Consider the following 19,865-nt stretch of genomic DNA (forward strand, 5'->3'; position numbering starts at 1 on the left):
GTAAAACAACAATGGCAGATGACCTTGTCGTCTTGGCTCATCCCTTGCGTGCATTTATGTTTAAGTAAAAATATTGTCTTTTGAGAAAGGAATACAGTAACTTGGAGAGCATGAAAAACAAAATTCATAGCTGTTTTTAAAGGACTGTCTAAAGCCTTGAATGCATATTTACATGTTAATGTGGGTGTTAATTAATCAGTCCTTAATAGAGCAACAATATAATGAGACAGAAGTATTTAGGGGCTTTAGCTGAAATCCTCCAACAAACTGCCATATTTGTAGTTTATTAGAAATTAAAAGCATTGTAAATGTTTGATACAATTCCCCTTAATCTGTCAACAAAACTAAAACACTCATCAGTTCTCAGTCCTACCACATTGTAGCACTTCATACATATATACAGTGAATTGTATATTCATCAGTTAGTGTATCTTACAGTTAATTTACAGTCCTGAATATTGAGACATTACAAAAATAAAATCTAAAATCAAATATTACAATGTAGATGTTTTAGTGAATAAGAACATCTGCAGAGTCAGAATGGAAACATAAAGTTACATGCAACTTCATTTTTGAAAAAGCCCTTTATAACAAGGTGATGTTAAATTTCAAAATAAGAGTGGTGGGCTTTTCTTAGTAACAACTGAATAGAAAAACAATCCTTCAAAAGTCAGTCCAAGAGCACAAATCTGTCTTTTGACTGCCATTAAGGATGCATCCTCCAAACACATTTTCATGTAAGAATTTCATTCAAATATAACTGTATACATAAAACATTTCATCTGCAAAGTAACACAGTCAAAAACCACTTCCTGGCAGGTGATAAACATCTGTGATCCATCAAAAAACTGCTTAGAAAAAAGTTGGTGTTAAACATCTGAGCCTCAACAAAAGACTCACACTGTATACAGAATACACATCTACAGCATGCACACCATGCTGCACCTATTTTAAACTTTATGCATTTATAAAACTTTATGCAACAGTATTTTAACATAAATTCAATACGTACTGAAGCATGAACACTGACATAGCAACTGTCAGAATTTAATTGAACTGCTACTGGGTCGTAATCTCATTCATTCTGGACCGAGACAATTATTCAGAGTGTGAAAATCTGACATTTAAATCCAAATTTGGAAGAAAATTTGAGAAAGACCAACACAACTTTCAAAAACGAAAAATAACAACTGATTGAGCTGAATGTAGAGGCTTCTGGTCAAAGACACCTTATTTATATTTAGTGTATAATTGCACCATGTAACATTATGAATGCCACTGCTGAATCCAATACCATCTGTGACTTAACACTAAACCATTATGGAGTCTGGAGCGTGCCACCACTTGCAGACGTGTTTTTTTGTTTGTTTAATTTTCATTCATTTCTATTTTTGTGCTTTAATTTAAAGACGACTCCTGCCAACATATAACAATTAGGGCATCTGCTGCTTTAAATTAAAGCTGCATTAATCAACGTACTTACTACATATCAACAGGGAGTCAAATGACTACATTTGGTGTCAAAGGTGTCCTTTAGTGTCTTTCAACACATTTTTCTGATTTTACAGCCCGCAACTTTACTGTTTCAGTTCACTCTCATCAACTTGTTTCTAGTCACGTCAGGAGCTGTGTCAGCACTAAAAATCCTTTGTAAACTACCTGCTCAAAACCAAACAGCAGACGGACACAGTTAGCGACAAGCTGGTGGAAATAGTGGAGCACATTAAAGAGCCCTGCAGTCTCTCTCACTGGTGGAGACCAAAGCAGAGTGTGAATATTGGACTTACATTTATCATTAGGCCAGAAGCACGACACATGAATGATAATGTTGCTCTGCATTTTGCTGGATGTGTAAATAAAGACATTTTTGCTAACAAAATTTCCATATCAACTTGAGAGGTGATAATATATCGATATTGTGTTTACTACCTATATCCACTGCCCACACACAAAAAAAAATCTGTTTATGTTGGTTAATATTAAAGAAAGCACAAAATGGAAACTGTGACATGGAATATGATATGCAGACAGAGGAAAGTATCATTTAATAACCTTTTTAAAAGTAGTTTGGTGATTCCATTTTACAGTTCAAATAGTAATCATTTAAGTGAGAGTAAATACAATTTAGTTATTTAGTTAGTTATAATTTATGAATTTAATAATCTTTTTATTATCATTTACCTTTTCTTGTAATGCAACTTAAATACTCATTTAATTAACTTTTTTTGTAATAGTGTCTTTAAATGTAATGATTTATTATTTGAATATAATTTTAGCACACTCGAGACTCCATAAACCATCATGGACTATCGTAGAATGCACTTTTGGTGTCTTGATGAAGTAAACAAAGCGTTTAAATGTTACTCATTCAGGGAATGGCATCGCAAACTCTGCTTTGACTTTCCCAAACAATACCATATTTTTTGGCAACTATTGTTGCTTTTAGTGTTTATCTGAATTTCACTTCAGTCCAAGGTTCAACGTCCAACAACTCTATAAAGTATTAAACTCAAATTAAGCACCTGCAATGACTCACATTGTGTCCCATTTCCTGAAATCAGTGCACTAAGGAAGACTAGAGATGAGGTGGTTTAATCGTTTCATACCATCACCTGTCATATGAAAACCCAGGTAGTCAAAACACCATTTCAGAGAAGGCTTCCCTGCAACAGATGGCATATGTATTTCATATTTCGAATAAAAAAAGGAAAAACCAATATGGTGGTTTGAGCTAATGTGATTAATGTTTGGCTCAGTTCCCTTTACTTTCTTCATATACTCTGGAAAACTCGAGGGGGGTGGTGGTGGTGGGGGGGGTGGCAGAGACCTTGGTTTAGTATTGCTAGATGTGAGGAGGTGGAACACCACATTTTGCTGGATGTGGATGTAAGAGACTAAGAGGAGGTGCAAAGTTGAAGGCGTGCTCTGACTTAGCTGTCCTTGTGTAGTGTCTGATGAAGATGGAGATAAAGTGGTTTCTTTGTTAGAAGCTGCAATTTCTTCCTCTTGAAGTCTGTGGGCTTCTTGTACCTGAAATTCAAGAGGGTACAGGATCTGCTTCGTGATCCAACACACATGAAAGACTCCTATGAAATTTTTTATATTAAGAAAAAAAAAAAAAAACAAAAAAAACATGCATTAGTTGACTCACAGTTCGATTACGATGGGCCCCGGTTTGATCTCGTCCATTTCCATGAAGGCAAAACATTTTGTGCTGGTAAACCTCTTTTTGGGTTTGTAGTGCTTGAATTCAAAGAAGATAGCTGCTCCTGGAAAGAGTTACAGCGCTGATTTAAACTGTACGAATATTACAGGACAATACAGAACGACTGACATAGGATTCATTCACTTTCCAGCCCGTTTTCCTTTTTAGAACAAAACTTTCTATGAAACTGCATCTCAAAAAATCTTTCAAACATTAAATGATGAGAGGAATTGTGAGATCTTAGTAAGAATAATTCAGTGTAATTACACTGCTATACTTATAATATGTGGCTGGACTGATCTGGTAGACAGCCCTGGGCAAAAAGCATGTGGTTGGGGATCCTTGCTGTCCCGTCACCTCCCACCTGTTGCCCTCTGTGCTTTGTATAAATCCCCTGTCCTCTCCACGCTCCCATTAGCTACAGTGTACACACCAGACTTGTTTTGGAATATGCACCATTTGAGCACAACATAAGCCCTTAAAACTAGATTATGACACTGGGGGCTCTAGAGGACAGGGCCACACCATTAGATAATCATGCAGGACCCACCTTAGTGGATATCGTTCTTTAGTGATGCTAATTCCCTAAGAAATAAGCAATTCATATATTTGCCGAAACCATTAGACACGCACTGAACCTGGGAATTACCTTTTGGTAATTTCTCCACATGTCTCTGGATCTCTACGTCCACACTGAAATGAATGTAGGTGTCCTCCTTCCTGGTGGCCACAGGGGTGTCCTGCACTGGGTTCAGGTCTACACCGTTTAAATCTGCAGGGACAGAGACAGAGGACACTCTGTTCGCATAAAGGCATTTTACACAGGCATAAGAAGCTTTGTAAAGAGGTTTGGGTTTTGTTTCTTCTTTTTGAAGATTTTCAATATTAAAAAAAAACCAAAAAAAACACAGACAGTCCACAACTCTGAAGTAGACTATATCTGAAAGATGGTGAGAGAGAAGAGGAAGCACCACAGCAGAGACAAAGGGTGTGGCTGTAATCTGAGACCAGCAGCTGTGGAGATCCTCACCACTTCACCAAACTGAAGCTGCCTACAGACATCACATATTCCACATGTGCAGGGTCACTACGGCGTCAGTACCTTTCACACTAATGGTCATGTAAGGATCGATGCACTGGCCGGCATCCTTCAAGCCAATTTTTTCAATCTTTATTGTAAGTAGGGTCATCCCTGGCTCAGAAGGTAACCGTGGCAACAAGGTACCTGTGAAGGACAAAGGTTACAGGTGTTAACAGTTACCATAACAACAGATGGTGACATCACCTGGGACTAAGGAGTAACCGATAACCAACAATGTTGTTAGCTGCATGCGTTTAATCATTTGATGACAGGCTTAAGTGTTAAGTCACCATTTAAATATTAATAATTAAACACTACACTCCCTGGTTAGCATCTGTTCCATTAGCTTTTAGGTCTTACTGCATATTAGTTGCTAACTTCAGCTGTTTAGTGTCGGACTAAAGTTGTGAAACCAAAACAATGAGCTGAAAGACGCTAAAATGTTCTGCAGAGATGAGGGGAACTGCAGAGTTTGGTGATAATCAAGCGTTTGTTTGTAACTATGAGTGACTCCTTTTTACAATACATGTAGTTATTTGATCCATTGTTAATATAAAAATATTGATTAGAGCAGCTTTAATCTAAATTGGAATCTTCTGCTGTGCTCAGCTGTACATTTTGAGCATCTTGGTTTTGGAACCAAGATGAAACGACTGTTTAATTTTGTTAGAATTTAATAGCTACAGCACCCATGAGTCTTTGAGGCGCTGGTGCAGTGTCAAATCCCCAATGAAGCTGTGGTGGTTGAGCCCTAATAAAATAATAGTTTGAGCTTGAATGTTTGATAATACTGACCTTAAAAATTGCTGTTTGAATGTAGGTACAGCTACTGAAATAGCTGTTAAGCTTAAAAAAAAACTTACTTTAGGGATCTAAACCTACGAACCTTTACCATACAGACAAAAAGAAGCATTTGATTTTAAAATTAATAGGCAAGCTCTACATTCACGTTTTTCTTTGTCAATTCAGCAACAAACTGTGTGTTTCCACTGTCAGGCTGTAATAAAAAACACGTCTGTCATGCAGCAGAGAACAAATTCAGATGCCGTTCCTCATCAAAGCCGTACAGTACCTTGCGAAGCTGCAAGTGAAGCAGGCAGGAATGAGCGGCGAAGCCATGCACAGCACCGACAGAAGGAACAAGGAGACACACAGTCAAACAGCCCTCAAAAAACGGGACAAAATGACACAACCAGGCAAACATCCCAAACAGCGGATGCGTTTGGTAAGCTGTTACTGGCGAGGCGACAGTACCGGGGGCTCGAGGGGGGAAAGCCTCTGCTGAACCTGCTCCTGCTGCCGCATCCTCCTCCTCCTCCAGCTCCAGGTTCTCCTCTTCGCCTGGAGCAAGGATTTTCCTGACAGAGAGAGACACAAAGTTTGAGCACTTGGTCTACAGAGGAGATCAGATCAAACTTTAAATATCCCTGTGAGAAAACAAGCGCACGATGGCAGCAGAGAGACGTAGAACAGAGGTTCCCAAACTTTTCAGCTTGTGAGCACTAAAAACAAAACCATGTCTATTTGCACCAACCAGTGATTTTTTTCTAACTAATCATAACATTTCTTATTATTTGAAGCACCTATAGTGGCCCAAAGGGGTAAAATAATCCGGTTACATAAGAGAAACAAGAAAAAAAAAAGGGAGAAAAGTTAAAAAGTAAATATAATTTTGAGTAATAGAGATAATTTTTAAAAGTCTTTTTATCTCATAATAATCTTGCAATCAATAAAATGACTGATCTGACTCTTTTGGGTGTTTCTGAGCTCTGATGGTGAGAATACAGCACAGAAGTAGAGCTTACAGATTATGTTATAGACTGCTGCTCCATCAAAATAAACACTATGATGAGATCAGCTTTGACTCTGGGTACAGTACTTGTGATGGACATTTTAAACAATAGTTTTATAGACTAAACAATAAAAATTATTAAGAAAAAAGCAATAATAAAAATAACAGTTACGGTTCTACAGTTTGGGCTCAAGCACAAAGGGAAATTATACTGTAAAATACACAAAATAGCAAAAAAAGTGATGGATATTTACCTTAAGGGCACCGGCTGGACATCAAAAGGAAACTCTTTGTTATAGGTCAGTATATTTTTAATTACTGTTGACAAATGGAGAAAGTCGAGTGTAAGAGAAATGGTCAGAATATCCAGGGAAGGCAAGAGGATTAACAAAGCAGCTCTTGATTCCCAGTCATGCACTTACTGGCTTCCAGTTTCTTCAGATCCTCTAACTTGAATTCGTCCTTTGACTGTGTGCACTTCAGGACAGAAGACAAAGGACACGTTAACAGTGTACATCCTTAGGTGACTTTAGAGGCACTTGAGCTTTGGGAGAGCAGGCAACTGTTTAACATGAATCATATTCTCAATAATAATAATTAGTGACGTTCTGAGCCGTCAGTAACAGTCTATGCCCACACTGCAGCTGGCAGTGATGACACTGAGGTCTTTAACAGCCTGGATTTATGATTTATACACAAATTACATTTTTAAAGCAGACTCTGGTATGTTTTACCACTCAGTACATTCAAAGTGGGATGTTTCTAATAACAATTAATACAGGTTAAATCAAATAAAAGCTCCTATAATACTGTGTGTGTGAAGAGGCTTTGAATCAGCATGTAGGCCAATGTTCAGGGTGATAAAGTATAATAATTATAGTCAGTGTACAGTATCATTATTGTGGGTCTTTCCAGTACAGAATGTACTTAGTCCTAGTCTTCATAGTTGGCATAAAGAAACTGGTTAAACAGTAAAATTAAAAAATAAAATGTAGAAAAATGTTAATATTATTTTTAACTTACAGAATTGACACACAGCGAGGTGCAGACTAGTGTAAGCTTCAGTGCAAGTCCATCAAAATTAAAACAAGTTGCATAATGTAAATGCTTTAAGCTGGTGCACTGACTAAGAGCTGTAGGTTTTTTTTTAGTAATCACAGAATGGAGCACACTTTTTTTTAGATGACCTGTCAAAGATTTCTTCAGCATGTGTGGCTGCGCTGGTGGAGTTTGAACCCCAGATCCCAGAACTGCTAAAATTGTGGATATGGCTTCGATACAAGCTCAGGAGGAATGACACACCTGCAAACTGGTGCTTCTCATTTCCAGGCATGTTGCAACCTTTCCTAAAGTTTTCTTTAAAAAAAAAAAAAAAAAAAAACAGAAGAAGAAGAAAAAAAAACATGTGTTAGTTTAAGCAAAGCACCTGACTCCTCTGTCCGCAGGTCAAAGAGGTGTAATGATTACCTTCTGCTCCTCTGTGAAGTCTGACGAGTTTGTTGACTGGACCTCTTTCTGCAGTTGTCTTGCTAGACTGAAACAAGCAACAAGAACACAGAAGTGCATACATGCCTCTCAACACAAAACTCTGGAGGATGCATCTGGGTTGACTGCAGTACGTATCCCTGCGCCCCCTTGCGGTCAAGCAGATGAGGTGTGAGGACCTAGATTTTGTGTCATTTGTGCCATCTCAGATAAAACATTCATTAGCTGACAAAGCATTGATGACATTTTGATTACATATTTGTGAAAAAAATAAATAAATAAATAAATAAAGACTGTAAAGATTTTCTCTGAGAGCAGGAAACATTCCTCACTAAACAGATGAAACCCACCCATAACAATGAGAGGGTGTGGCTGACTATTTCTCAATACTCCTGAGGGATACTGGCCCGCTTCTGCGCTGCATGACACATAATGAAACCTACTTGCACGCAGCAGCCCGGGATGGTTTTCCATGACAGGCTCATGGAAGGACTCTCCCTCAACTCAGGGGATGCAACATGCACACAGCGGCTCTGCTCCCTCTGCAACAACTGCCACATCACGCCACGGATGGGTTAGGGTTTATTTACTGGCCTGGGAGCGGACTTGACAGGCCCAGAGGCTAACTTCTTGGGAAGCTGCATAATGCACACACTGTCTCCTCTACATTGATGTTACCTCTCTGCAGACTGAAGGACAGATTCGTTTAAAAAAAAACAAACAAAACAAAAAAAAAAAAAAAAAAAAAGGAAGAGCAGAAGAAGCATGTGTTCAGGATGAACCAGCTTGTGTGGAGAGCCAGGATACACATGTTGAATGCAACTTACATTTGGTACTCATCTATAGCCTCCACTAATTGTCCCCACGAATCAAAGTCTGTGCCTTTCTTAAAACTGGCGTGCCATTTCTGGACAGTCTTGTTGACATCAGACATTTCGGCGGGGCGGGTATTCGCGGCGCTCTCAGGGCAGCATAGCCGAGCAGGAGATTCATCTACGGGGCTTCGGCAACTGCAGCGTCGTCATCCAGGTTATCTGCTGTCCAGAGGCGCACAGAGACAGACCGGTGACACCCCGACCAAGCCCTTTCTGCCTGCTCACCCTGGTATCGCATCCGCAAGAGAGAGGAAGTCCCGCCCGGAGCCCGGGGTGCGCTCGTTTTGGGACGCGGGGTCGCCCGACCGCGCGGCAACAGGATGTTTGTGTGTTTGTGTTAAAGGGCCTGTGCTGCAGAAGTGATGTTTAATTTAAAGGTGCACTCTGATTTTTTTTTTTTTTTTTTTTTTTTTTTTTGTTTCAAGCTGATCATAGTCGTTTTAGAGGTGAAATAAGTAGCAACTTAATTGTCTAACCAAATGAAAATCATTCAAAATGCCAAACACCACCTTGTTCTTTGTCTAATGTGACATTAAAGTGAATATCTTAGGATTTTGGCCCGAAAACAAGCAATTTTAAGACATCACCTTGATGGGAATTCACTGAAAACTGTAAATCTAGAGCTGCAACAATGAAAGAATAGATTAGTTAAGTGAAGAAAGATTATCAAGCAACTATTTTGATAATTGATTCATAATTTCAGTCATTTTCAAGTAAGAATGCCCCAAAATTCTCTGGTTTCAGCTTCTCAAGCGTGAGGATTAGCTGTTTAAACATTTAAAGACAAGTGATTAATCGATTAATAGAGAAAATAATTGGCAGATAGATTGATAATGGAAATAATCGTCGGTGCAGCTCTACATTAATCAATAAATCTATTGCTCATTTGTTTGCAGATATTATTGATGTAAGTAATCTTTTAACAGAACATTCAAGGAGCATTGCTAAATGATGATGTAATAACTGTATTTTTTTTAATGATTTGTTAAAAACCTTATTCTATTTAGATTTGTTTCTTTCTGAATATCTGGATAAACTAGCTTTTTTCCTCTCAGTATCAAATTTTTATTTACACCATTTTATATCTTTACATTTTTCATCAGCAAAAAATAAATTCTTTAATGTGAATTTTGTAATTTTTTTAGATTTTTTTTTTTTTTTTGACTAAACATTACTAAAAAAGAATTGTAATAGATTTATTTGATTTTAAGTGTCACAACAACTAAATCTAGTGGCCAATGTCTGTCACTACATTTTGGATCAAAGCAGATTCCACCATATTTTCATTTGAACAAATACAAGAATAAAGACAGATGTTAGCAAAGTGACTTTATGACAATTAAACCGGAATGGTATATTTTTGAGTCTTATTGGGTTAGTCACCTTGGTAACATCTTTTTTGTTTTGTTTTGTTTTGTTTTGTTTTGTTTTTGTTTTTGTTCATACAGTATTTTAAATATTTTCAGCCACACTAAAAGAATGAGGACTAGGAAAGTGTTTTTCTTTACCAAAGTCTGAGGGATTTTGTTCTTTGAGCTGTAAAATTGAATGTTTCAATATCAATATCATGATCGACTGTCTTAGGCCAGGTAATATTTATCGATACAATTGGAGACAAATAAATACTGTCTATCAGGCGTCATCATTCTAGATTATATAACTCACCTTATTATTATTATTATTGCTAATGTATGTCAGGTCTGAACAGTCAATATACAAAATAATGTTGGCGAATTAAAATAAATTAATGTTAAATGCGCTTGTTCACATTTTAAGTGTGCTCTCTAAATTCACCGTAGATAAAAGTAGTTAAAAAAAGTTAGATTGTAGGAGAGTTAATTCCCCATTTTAAAGTCTGCTGAAAGTACAGACTCAGTGAATAAAAGTAAATAATTGATTTTAAATGAGTGATTTTTAACATCGTTGAGAGTGTGACGCCTTTATTTTGAAACGAACCGAACGGTTTCCGGTTTTGCACCGTCAGTCACTAGCTTGTCGCTGCCGCTGTGCTGCACCGTTAGCAATGGCACTGAGGTCTAAAACAACACGGCAAGGGACGTTTTTGAGGGCTTTTTAGCCGCTGACACAATGAGATAAGATGGATAGCGTAGTGACGGATTCTCCAGTGGCCGAAGAGGATGAATGTTCAGATTCAGAGGTTTTATGTTTGATGAGAGTCGGAAGAAATTCAGACTGGCTTCGCCTGTTCGAAAACACTGAGGTGCAGTTTGCTAATGCAAGCTAACTAGCTAAATGTACCTCACATTAACCCTAAACCTTGCAATAGTTCACCGTAGAGGCAGATTTTCACGTTAAATGTATTTATCGTACATGCTTAGTCTGTTTAGTTTTCTTTACCTTGTGGTCTTCCGCATCTTTTAATTAGTTTGAAGAGTTGCACAGTGGACGGCTAACTAGCCGTTTGTCATCTTTGTTTTTGGCTGTCCAGATCACCATCGGACGTGGTGTGGATGTAACCTACCAGCTGCTGTCTCCAACCTGTCCTCTCATGATCTCCAGACTGCACTGTACTTTCAAGCAGAGGGAAGATGGCCAGTGGACAGTGACAGACAAGAAGGTTTTTTTTCTGTTAGATTAATCATTTAATCGTTTATGAAATACCAAAAACGAAAAAATGTGAAGTATAAATTCCCACAGACCAAGGAGACAGCTTCAAGTGTCTTGTTTCGGCCAATAGTCCAAAATCCAAAGAAGCTCAGAGGTACTTTGGAGCAATAAATCAACTAGTCATTGCAGCTCTAGTTTTCTCTTATATTCCCGTATGCTGTCCTAGAGAGAAATCCCATCATTCTTAATATTATATATAGAGAGATAGAATACTTTATTAATCCCTTGGGGAAATTCAAATTGTTCAGTAGCTCTCTAATGTATTCAGTTAAGGTTAAAGTCTGTCATGATCCACTGCCTTTGGCCGAATTGTTGAACAGTCTGATGACAGTGGAAACGAAGGATTTACTGAACCCTTCAGTCCTGCAGTGCAGCGAGATGAGACGCTGGTTGCTGCTGCACCTGCTTCTCTGGTCTGCAAGGATGTTGTGGAGAGGTTGGTTGCATCTTACAGTGCATGCGTCTCTCCACAACAGTCCTGAGTGAGTTCAGACTCCCACCAAGCACAGACCCAGCCTTTTTAACCAGTTTTCCAGTCCAGTATAGTACCAACATTTGAAAAGAACACAAATGTGGAGGCAATTCTTTGATCTGACAGCAATGTAACACAAAACAAGTGCTCTCGACGGGCGCTCAAGTGATAACAGAAGTCCACAAAATACGTACAAGAGTTAAAAAGCCTTTATTGTAGTAGCTACATGATGAAACAAGGCCAACACATGATGTGACCAAGAGTGTGGTTGTTCCACGTTGGTCTTGGTTTTTATCATCTAGCCACTAAGTAAAGGCCTTAAAACCTCGTAACCTTATCAAAGCAGTGTGCCTTGACCTTTCTAGGAACTTGTTCCCCTATTTTGTCAGCATCTGTGAAATTCCCGTTTACCATCAAATTATACCAGACATTTGCTGCATACCAGATGTGTTACGCGAGTGCAAAATGACTGCGATGTATACGGGCAAAGCTTCACTCATTAGATTGTCATGGAAGGTGAAGCCTAATAAACTTTTGCAATAATTATTAAACAACCGTACACATGCATTAAACCAGGAGTTTGTTCCTCATTGGATCCACAGCTCTGACCACATAACTGGATGCTAATAGCTAATTCTGCACTCTCAGCTGAAAGGGAGGAGGGGGGATTCTTCTCAGGGGAGTTTCCATCGATTACTTTTGCAGTTAGTGCAGTTCATGGAACAGAAACAACTTCTCATTTAGGCTTCCCCGTTTTCACTTGTTGCTGCCTCCTGCTTACTGTACATCTCACAATGATACTGCTCAGAAACCGGCAGGAACATATACATACATAGACTCACATGCATACCTGTACAGACAATAACTTACTGACCTGCTTTCTACAGATCCCTGTCTCCCCGCTGTTATGCTACTCTGGATCATATGTGAAGCTCTACAGTCACTGTAATGAGAGCCTGATATATATGATGTAGGTCTGAAAAAAAAAAAAAGATGACTTGAAAAATCACAAATGCATTTATCAAATCTGTCGCCTGGACAGAAAGACATTTCCATCACATGCATTTGTGTTTAAACTTAAATCTAAACATTTTAAGATGGGGGTCCAATAATAAGAATTTAGAATCTTAAATTGAATCTGTTCAATCTTTAAATCTAGTGACATGTTCTTTATGTTCTTGATATATGAATATTATATTCAATGGCAGATATTAAAAACTGTGTGGTTTTCTTTCTCAGAGTCTCAACGGTGTGTGGGTGAATGGAAACCGTATTCCTGCTGAAGAAGCCCATCAGGTCAGGCTCGGAGACTCCATACAACTTGGGGTTCCTGTAATTGGAACCAAAGTAGAGTTTGACTACATCCTGGTCCAGCGGCCCCTCAAAGACATTAAACCATGCCTTGCAAAGGGACACAAAGAGGGTGCTAAAGCAGCCCACGTTTCCAAGAAGTCCAAGAGGAAGTTGTCTGTTGAAGAAGTTGAGCCGTCTACCTCAAAGCCCAAGCTCTACCGCTGCTCCTCTGCCGATAAGTCGTTTGCGAAGCCCTGCCCTCTTTCTCAAGTGAAATGCCAGCAGAGGCTCAGTCACACGCAGCCACAGGAAACTGGGCCCAGCAGACAAGCCAGGGAAGTAGACCGGCCCTCTGATGGCTCCGGCAATCCCTGTGACTTGGATAACTTGCAGATGTAAGCCCCAGTTCGTGCCTTTCATGTGATACTGCATTTGAGTCATAGAGCTAAACATCAGTTCATGTGGAAGATAAATCTAATGCAGCCTTTCAAAACCCCTAATGGTGGTTTGACAACCCTTGCCATAGTTCCTATTGTTTACAGATTTTTCTGGATGACAAATCACTCTAGGGCTGTAGTTTTCACAGTAGTTTATCACAAGTTATGAGATCCCAAGATTATGTCTTCAGATTTCTTCTTGTGTCTGACCATATACAACACAAAGATTTTTTAATTACAGTCGTATATAACCACAGATCCTCACAGTTATTAAGATGTTACCAATCAATGTTAGCATTGTTCTTCAGAAATTACTTCAAGAATGAATTTCTTAACAAAATAGTTGCAGATTCATTTTCTGTGTCAACCAGCTAATCGATTAAAGGATTGTTTAAACTTTACTTTGTAATTGCTCTGTATGCCACAAGAAAAGTATAAACATATTATTTAGAAAAATATTTAATACTGGGAAATATTATATATATTATATATTATATTATTTTGTCCTGCAACCAGTGAGTAAAAGATACTTACTTTTGTTATGAGGTTAGATCTCAGTCTTTCTTTCCCCATTTATGTGTTTTTGCAGGTACAGCCAGAACATTCTGTTGCTGAGGGAGCAGGTGGACGACACCCAGAGGCAGGTAGCCTCGCTGGAGGGCAAGCCCCGGCAGGCTGACCCTCTGAGAGAGGAGCAGGTCAGGGGGCTGCAGGGTCAGCTGGAGACGCTGAGAGCCAAAATGCACCGGATGGAGACGTTAGAGAAGTCCTTCAGCGAAACTAAGAGGCAGCTGGAGGTGAGAGTTTTTTTCCTTTCTGTTATTGAATCAGTGTAGTGGGTTACTTTGGCATCATTGTCTATTAATGATATATAGGATAACCGTTTTAAATCTGATCAATTGAAAATTGAATAATTCAAAAGAACTTTTAACATTACAGAATAGTGAAAAGTCTAAACTGAATAAATATTGATCGATAAATATAATGATCATTTAAAGTGTCTCTTCACCCAAAGACACAAAAAAACATTTGCCCACCCCAGTGGAAACTAACTGAGCACATAGTTTTGGGGGCATCTAATGTAACTCTCTTTTTTTTTTTTTTTTTTTTTTTTTTATTGGTGACAGTCATTTCAGAGAAATGCTGATATCTTGAAACATTGGCACATAAAACTGAAACTGCTTAGCTAGACAGCTTCTGTAGTAAGTGTGAAAATGTGATTTTGGTGATTTGAGTGAATCAACCCTCTAACAACTCTGAAACTCGGACAACTTTTATATTTTTTGTGATTTTTGTGTCAAAACTTTTACATTGCTTTTGCCACATCGTACAGCAGAAATTTCAATTTGCTTGTGTTTTTTCTCCTTCTCGTGCATATCATCCTGGAACATTTACAGAAACGGGTTTTTGACTCAAAATTACCCAGAAATTGCAGCTGTTTGAGAATGTTAGACTTCCTTAACAGGAATGTTTTGCAATATTTTCAAAGAAGGCTGCGTGTGAGAACAGTAACTTGTTTTTTTTCCCCTGAGCTACAGCCTGAGATTTCTGTTCTGTTTGTCGTGTGGTCAATAGATTGTCAGGAAATGAAAAAAATGTTACAGTACATTATGTTCTGAGGTGGATGCATATTGTATATAATCTGTGAGAACACAATTTTGGTATGAATGACTGCCAGACACAAAATATACACAAAATAAATGACAGTGTAACTTTTTGTGTGTTTAGGCAGAGAAAACACAGCAACAGGAGGAGCTTTTGAAAAAACAGCTGGAAGAGGCCTTGCAAGAGGTATGTAACACAAAACTGGAGATTTCAATTCTTGTTTTACAAGCATAAATACAACCAAACAGACACAGCATATTTAGTGTAAAAATGGGATTTTAAAACATGTTAAAATCTAGTGTTTTAGAGTGCTCATGTATGCATAAAATTCTTTTTTTCAACATTTAAGTTTTTTCTGTACGTCATCCTCAGCAAAAGAAAGTCATTGACGAACTTGCCCTTTCTCGGCAAGGCTTCGAGGAGATTCTTTTGGCCAAAAACAAAGAGCTGGAAGTGACAAAGGTATGACTATATTCATTTAGGATTGGTCTTTCACATAGTTCACATAGAATCACTGCAGCTTTATTCATTTATATGTTGAATATTTTTGCAGGAGGAGAAAGAAAAGGCGAGGGCACAAAAAGAGGAAGTAGTTACACAAGTGACTGAAGTTCTGGAGAACGAGCTTCAGTGCATCATCTGCTCCGAGCTCTTCATTGAGGTTGGTCTGATAGACTGAATCAATGTTTTTAGTTTGGTCGGTTTTGGCGAAGTTTTAATCTGTGTTACTGTCCTCTACAGGCAGTCATCCTGAACTGCGCTCACAGCTTCTGCTGTCACTGCATCAAGCAGTGGCGCAAAAAGAAAAACGAATGTCCCATCTGTCGACAAGTCATCCAGTCTCAGACCCGCTGTCTGGCCCTGGACAACTGTATCGACGGCATGGTGGAAAACCTGAGCCTGGACATGAAGACGAGGCGCCAGACGCTCATCACAGAGAGGAAAGGTGAGAGGTGCGTTATCAACAGTGTCATTAGTATCCTACAGTTTGATACACTAGACAACTAGGCATTTAATTTTTATTCATGTTTTGTTGTTTTCAAGGAGCAGTGTGAACAGGACATGAAAGACACATAATTTCAAAGGTTACTCTCCCAGTTTTCACAGAAAAAAATATGTAGAACACAAACCATTTAAAATACATTTTTTCTTGTTTCAGACAAACAAGCTTGTGACCGTGATGTCATCAGATCAGGTGAGTGGAGAGCCTTTGAATGTTTTGTACAGTGAGTACAGGAACAGACGAGTCAGTCTGATTTAATAGGGAGAAGTTCAATGATATATTATGTGTGCAGGGAACTATATCAAATGGAATTGACACAGATAAAAACTGATAACACATCTGAGTTTGAACGTTTCACAACATATTGATATAGTGATGATATCATGATAGACAGTAAGTTTTGTCCATATAATTTTCCTCCAGCCTCATAACTGCAGCAGTTATATCATGTTTCCCATGGGTTTTCCTGCCTATTGCTGTCCACTGTGATGAACTCTCCCTCAAATTTCACCTACATAGCACATAAAACTACAGAGTGTGACAGTGATATAGCCTCCTCGGTCAGGATCACAGTCATGCACACAGAGAAGCCAGATAGAATTACTTTATGACGGCAGTATCATACTTATTAGCAATGGTGTGCAATGCCACATTCATCAGATCAAATGACTGGGGAACTTTGACATGTGTGGGTGAGCTCAGTGACTAATGTTCCTCTCGTCCATGGCAGCGACCACTGAAGTGTCCTTGAGCGAAGTGCTCGACCCTCAGTGGGTGTGGTGAAGCCACTCAGAGGCTCTGACTCTGCAAAGGAAATGTGGTTTTTCAAGGTGTTGAAAGTGTGATTACGCTCTCCCTGTCTCAGGGTACTGCACTATTTTTGACAAAATGCTTGTTGGTGGCTTGAGGGGAGGAGGGAAGACGGTGGGGGTGGGTGGTCCAGAATGTGGAGCAAAGTAAACACTGCAAACACAAGGTGGCAGTACAGAGAGGCCGATTTATGTCTTTTCTTTCTGTCGTGTTACGAATGCTGGAACAACAACAGATAATAAAATTTCATTCAACATAAACAGATGAAGAAAATGATGTAGCACTGAATTTGTGTAACCATGCAGATCAGGCAGGGTGCTACTGAAAATTAGCTTCCATTCCCCAAAGAAGCACAGGTGGACAAATAGCATGCCTGTCCTGCACTTACAATTAGTCTTATTGTTCAGAATATAGTTTTTTTTTAAAGTTCAGTTGTAAGCAAATAAAATTAAGGAAAGATCAAACAAGGAGAATTAAAATACAATGTGAAAGTAATGAATAATATTCATTACATAGAGACTTTTAAACATGTCACATGGTACAAAATGTTATACAGAGGGAGATTTTTTTTTGTTTGTTTTTGTTTTTTTCCCTTGACCAGGCTTCATTTGGTCTACTAACCAAATGCTTGAGAACTGCACAGATTTTAGGGATTTCAAAGCCTGGCAATGTTGCATATTTTTGATATTACCAACATATTCAGTTTCAAGACCAAAACCAATAATGAAGCTAATGTACCATGGACCTTAATTGTTGTCCAGAAACTATTGAAAAATCTGAGAGCAGGGGATCACAGCCTCTTAATTTGAATCAATCTCATATACTCCATCCTGCGGCCAGAAAAACTCACCACGTGCGTGTTAATCCACAGCTGAAAATAGGCCCCAACAAATGCACTACTTACTCCTGTTTGAGTAGCATTTTCTAAAAACTGCAATGTCCAGCAGTTTTAGGAAATGACTCTTTTTTTTTTTTTTTTTTTTAAATGAGACTACATATTTGTGATCTGTCTCTAAAGATTTGTGTTTACTGGGATCAAATAGGTTTTGAACGGAGAGCAACAGACAAGGCAGGGAAATCAAAAAGTAATGAGATATGAACAAATGCCATGTTGGCTTTAGTCTCTTTGCGGGATTTGTTATCAATAATAAAAATTCAGAATAATGTCAGCGTTTTTTTGGTTTTTTTTAAAGTCATGTGAAGGACTTTTTAAGTGGCTGAGAGGGAAGTTGCTGCTTTTTCAAATGTTTCCAAAGAGAAACTATAAACTCACAATGTTTTTTGTTTTTTTTTTATGTGTTTTCCAGCAGCTGCCCCAGCAGAGGTGATGGTGATCCACGATGACGACAGTAGCAGGAGCAGTGAAAGCGACGACAGCAGCAGGAGCAGCGACAGCGACGACAGCATGGTGTCCATAGACAGCAGCCTGAGCTCCGTAGTCTCAGTGGATACAGACAGTAGCATCCACTTGGGCTCCAGTTCTTCCTACAGTGGTTACTCTGATGAAAGTGTTGATGAGGTTAATGATTAGCCCCGTTTTCTTCTGTGGGCTGGAATGTGAATTGGACTTTTTGGTGGTGTTTGCATTTCCCTGGAATGTTCCGGGACCTTTAAGATAGTACATAAAATTTGGTCTCATGATGAGTCCAGTAAACAGATTTAGCTTTTTTTTCTTTTTGTAACATGATCAGTTGTCTTTTGTCTTTCATTTTCAACAAAAGGAATAAAGTTTATGGCTATGCATTTTCATAATCATTTCTTGTCTGTGTGTTTTGACGCACGTATTAACCTCGTCATTATGTTTATGGTTCTAAGGAACGGGTAAACCTTGTAGAGTCAGAGGTCTCAACTACTGTCAATAGTCCAAATACTACAAAAGTTCTTTGACGATCCCTGAAGTTGTGATAGTTGTATGCTCAGATTGAAAGGACCATACCAGTGTTTTTGTTTTTAGCTGTGCTACTATGCTGATCTGACGTTTTCAACAACTGTGTTAAACAAAAAAGGAACTGTAGTGTGATTCCTGAAACATGGCCAAACCCTCAGCATCACCAAAAAGGGTGACTTTTTTTTTTTCTATTGTTATTTTATGTTCTCTATAGTGATGCCCTGCTTTCCATTCATCCACATGCCCACCTGGGAGTTGCCTGCCTGGCACACAAGCTGAAGCACTTTGCTGAAAGGCTTCAGGGCTGCAGAAAAGGAAGAGCGTTAATCGCTCCCACTGGCATCACTCCAGAGTTGACCTCAGCTCTCACTGGTCCTGACTTACATAAACAACTGAATGACTTAACGTCATGAGATGGTGTGACAAAGTTAGGTCGCGTCAAGTTCACTAGTAAGCAAAAGCTTTTGAGTTGTAAGCATGTAAAATGTTTTATTTTTCTGTGCCTTTTAAGTGTACTAATAATCAGTGTACAAGAGAGCATTAGGTTTCATGTAAAATACAGCAGGGGCACCACTTTCTAAAAGGTTTGTAATTTTGTAATACACTGTAAAGGCATAGTAACTGGTGAACAAAGCCAGAGATACTTAACCCAGTGTTGCACATTAACATTTGTATACCAACAGCCACTGCTGGAGTGGGTGTCACATTCAAGAATAGATATTCATCTTGGAAACAAACAAACTCTTCCTTTTGTTAAGTCCTTGCATCTTTTTGTAATAGCACTTGCGAGTCGTGATGTTGTAGAGGGACAGTGTAGGTGCTTGCTTGTACCTCTGTGAGGGTCTCCCCCAGACAACTCAACACTTTAACTGTACTATAAATAATCACTGCATGTATTCAATACTCCAATACCACAGCTCTTAATCATATGAATCACGCTGCACTCATTAAGATGTATGAGCCGATATCCTGGTGCACTACCGGAGTGCTATGAATACTTGGTGTCACGCCAGAATTTAAACAGTCAAACCTTTTTATATCCTAATAATGTCCTTAAATAACTATGTAATTTGGCTCTAAAGAGAAAAAACAAAGACAGTGTTCTGATGCAGTAAGAGTTTATTTTTCACAGAAGACATTTGAACATGTCACAGCTGGAAAAACACAGGTGTTCTTAGTAGCACCTGTGCTTTTCCTACTAAAAAGAAGTCAAGATGTCTGCTGTGAAAAGGGCCTGTTTATTGGAAAGAGCTGGTCCATTTAAACCAAACTGGGTTAAACTAACCAAGGA

At 38.7% G+C, this 19,865-nt stretch overlaps 2 protein-coding genes across 10 annotated transcripts; one reads left to right on the forward strand and one right to left on the reverse strand.

Moving 5' to 3' along the window:
• Positions 1–250: 250 nt before the first annotated feature.
• aida (axin interactor, dorsalization associated) lies at positions 251–12,503 on the reverse strand. Of its 5 annotated transcripts, none has more exons than XM_071467744.1 (11): positions 12,413–12,503; positions 7,546–7,612; positions 7,381–7,434; positions 6,501–6,555; positions 6,333–6,396; positions 5,541–5,644; positions 5,359–5,367; positions 4,308–4,430; positions 3,855–3,977; positions 3,152–3,269; positions 251–3,030 (listed from the first exon to the last, which is right to left on the reverse strand). In XM_071467744.1, exons 1-11 carry the CDS (start codon positions 12,460–12,462, stop codon positions 2,931–2,933), a joined length of 867 nt encoding a protein of 288 aa, XP_071323845.1. In that variant the 5' UTR covers positions 12,463–12,503; the 3' UTR covers positions 251–2,930. The 5 variants fall into 5 exon arrangements, with proteins under 5 accessions (XP_071323845.1, XP_071323850.1, XP_071323847.1 ...); XM_071467749.1 differs by lacking the exon at positions 12,413–12,503 and adding an exon at positions 10,797–10,847; XM_071467746.1 differs by lacking the exon at positions 12,413–12,503 and adding an exon at positions 8,391–8,683.
• Positions 9,881–18,441, forward strand: rnf8 (ring finger protein 8, E3 ubiquitin protein ligase). 5 transcript variants are annotated; one of them, XM_071467731.1, is made up of 10 exons: positions 9,881–10,027; positions 10,888–11,016; positions 12,778–13,226; positions 13,858–14,065; positions 14,997–15,059; positions 15,246–15,335; positions 15,427–15,534; positions 15,615–15,819; positions 16,033–16,068; positions 17,994–18,441. In XM_071467731.1, the coding sequence occupies exons 2-10, from the start codon at positions 10,948–10,950 to the stop codon at positions 18,215–18,217; spliced, it is 1,452 nt and encodes a 483-aa protein (XP_071323832.1). In that variant the 5' UTR covers positions 9,881–10,027; positions 10,888–10,947; the 3' UTR covers positions 18,218–18,441. The 5 variants fall into 5 exon arrangements, with proteins under 5 accessions (XP_071323832.1, XP_071323831.1, XP_071323830.1 ...); XM_071467730.1 differs by lacking the exon at positions 9,881–10,027 and adding an exon at positions 10,400–10,659 and having other exon boundaries at positions 17,997–18,441; XM_071467729.1 differs by lacking the exon at positions 9,881–10,027 and adding an exon at positions 10,401–10,659.
• The last annotated feature ends 1,424 nt before the right edge of the window (positions 18,442–19,865 follow it).

The sequence above is a fragment of the Trachinotus anak genome, unplaced genomic scaffold, assembly GCF_046630095.1.
Source record: "Trachinotus anak isolate AG129_WGS33_773 ecotype Australia unplaced genomic scaffold, CSIRO_AGI_Tana_v1 ptg000031l, whole genome shotgun sequence".
Taxonomy (NCBI): domain Eukaryota; kingdom Metazoa; phylum Chordata; class Actinopteri; order Carangiformes; family Carangidae; genus Trachinotus; species Trachinotus anak.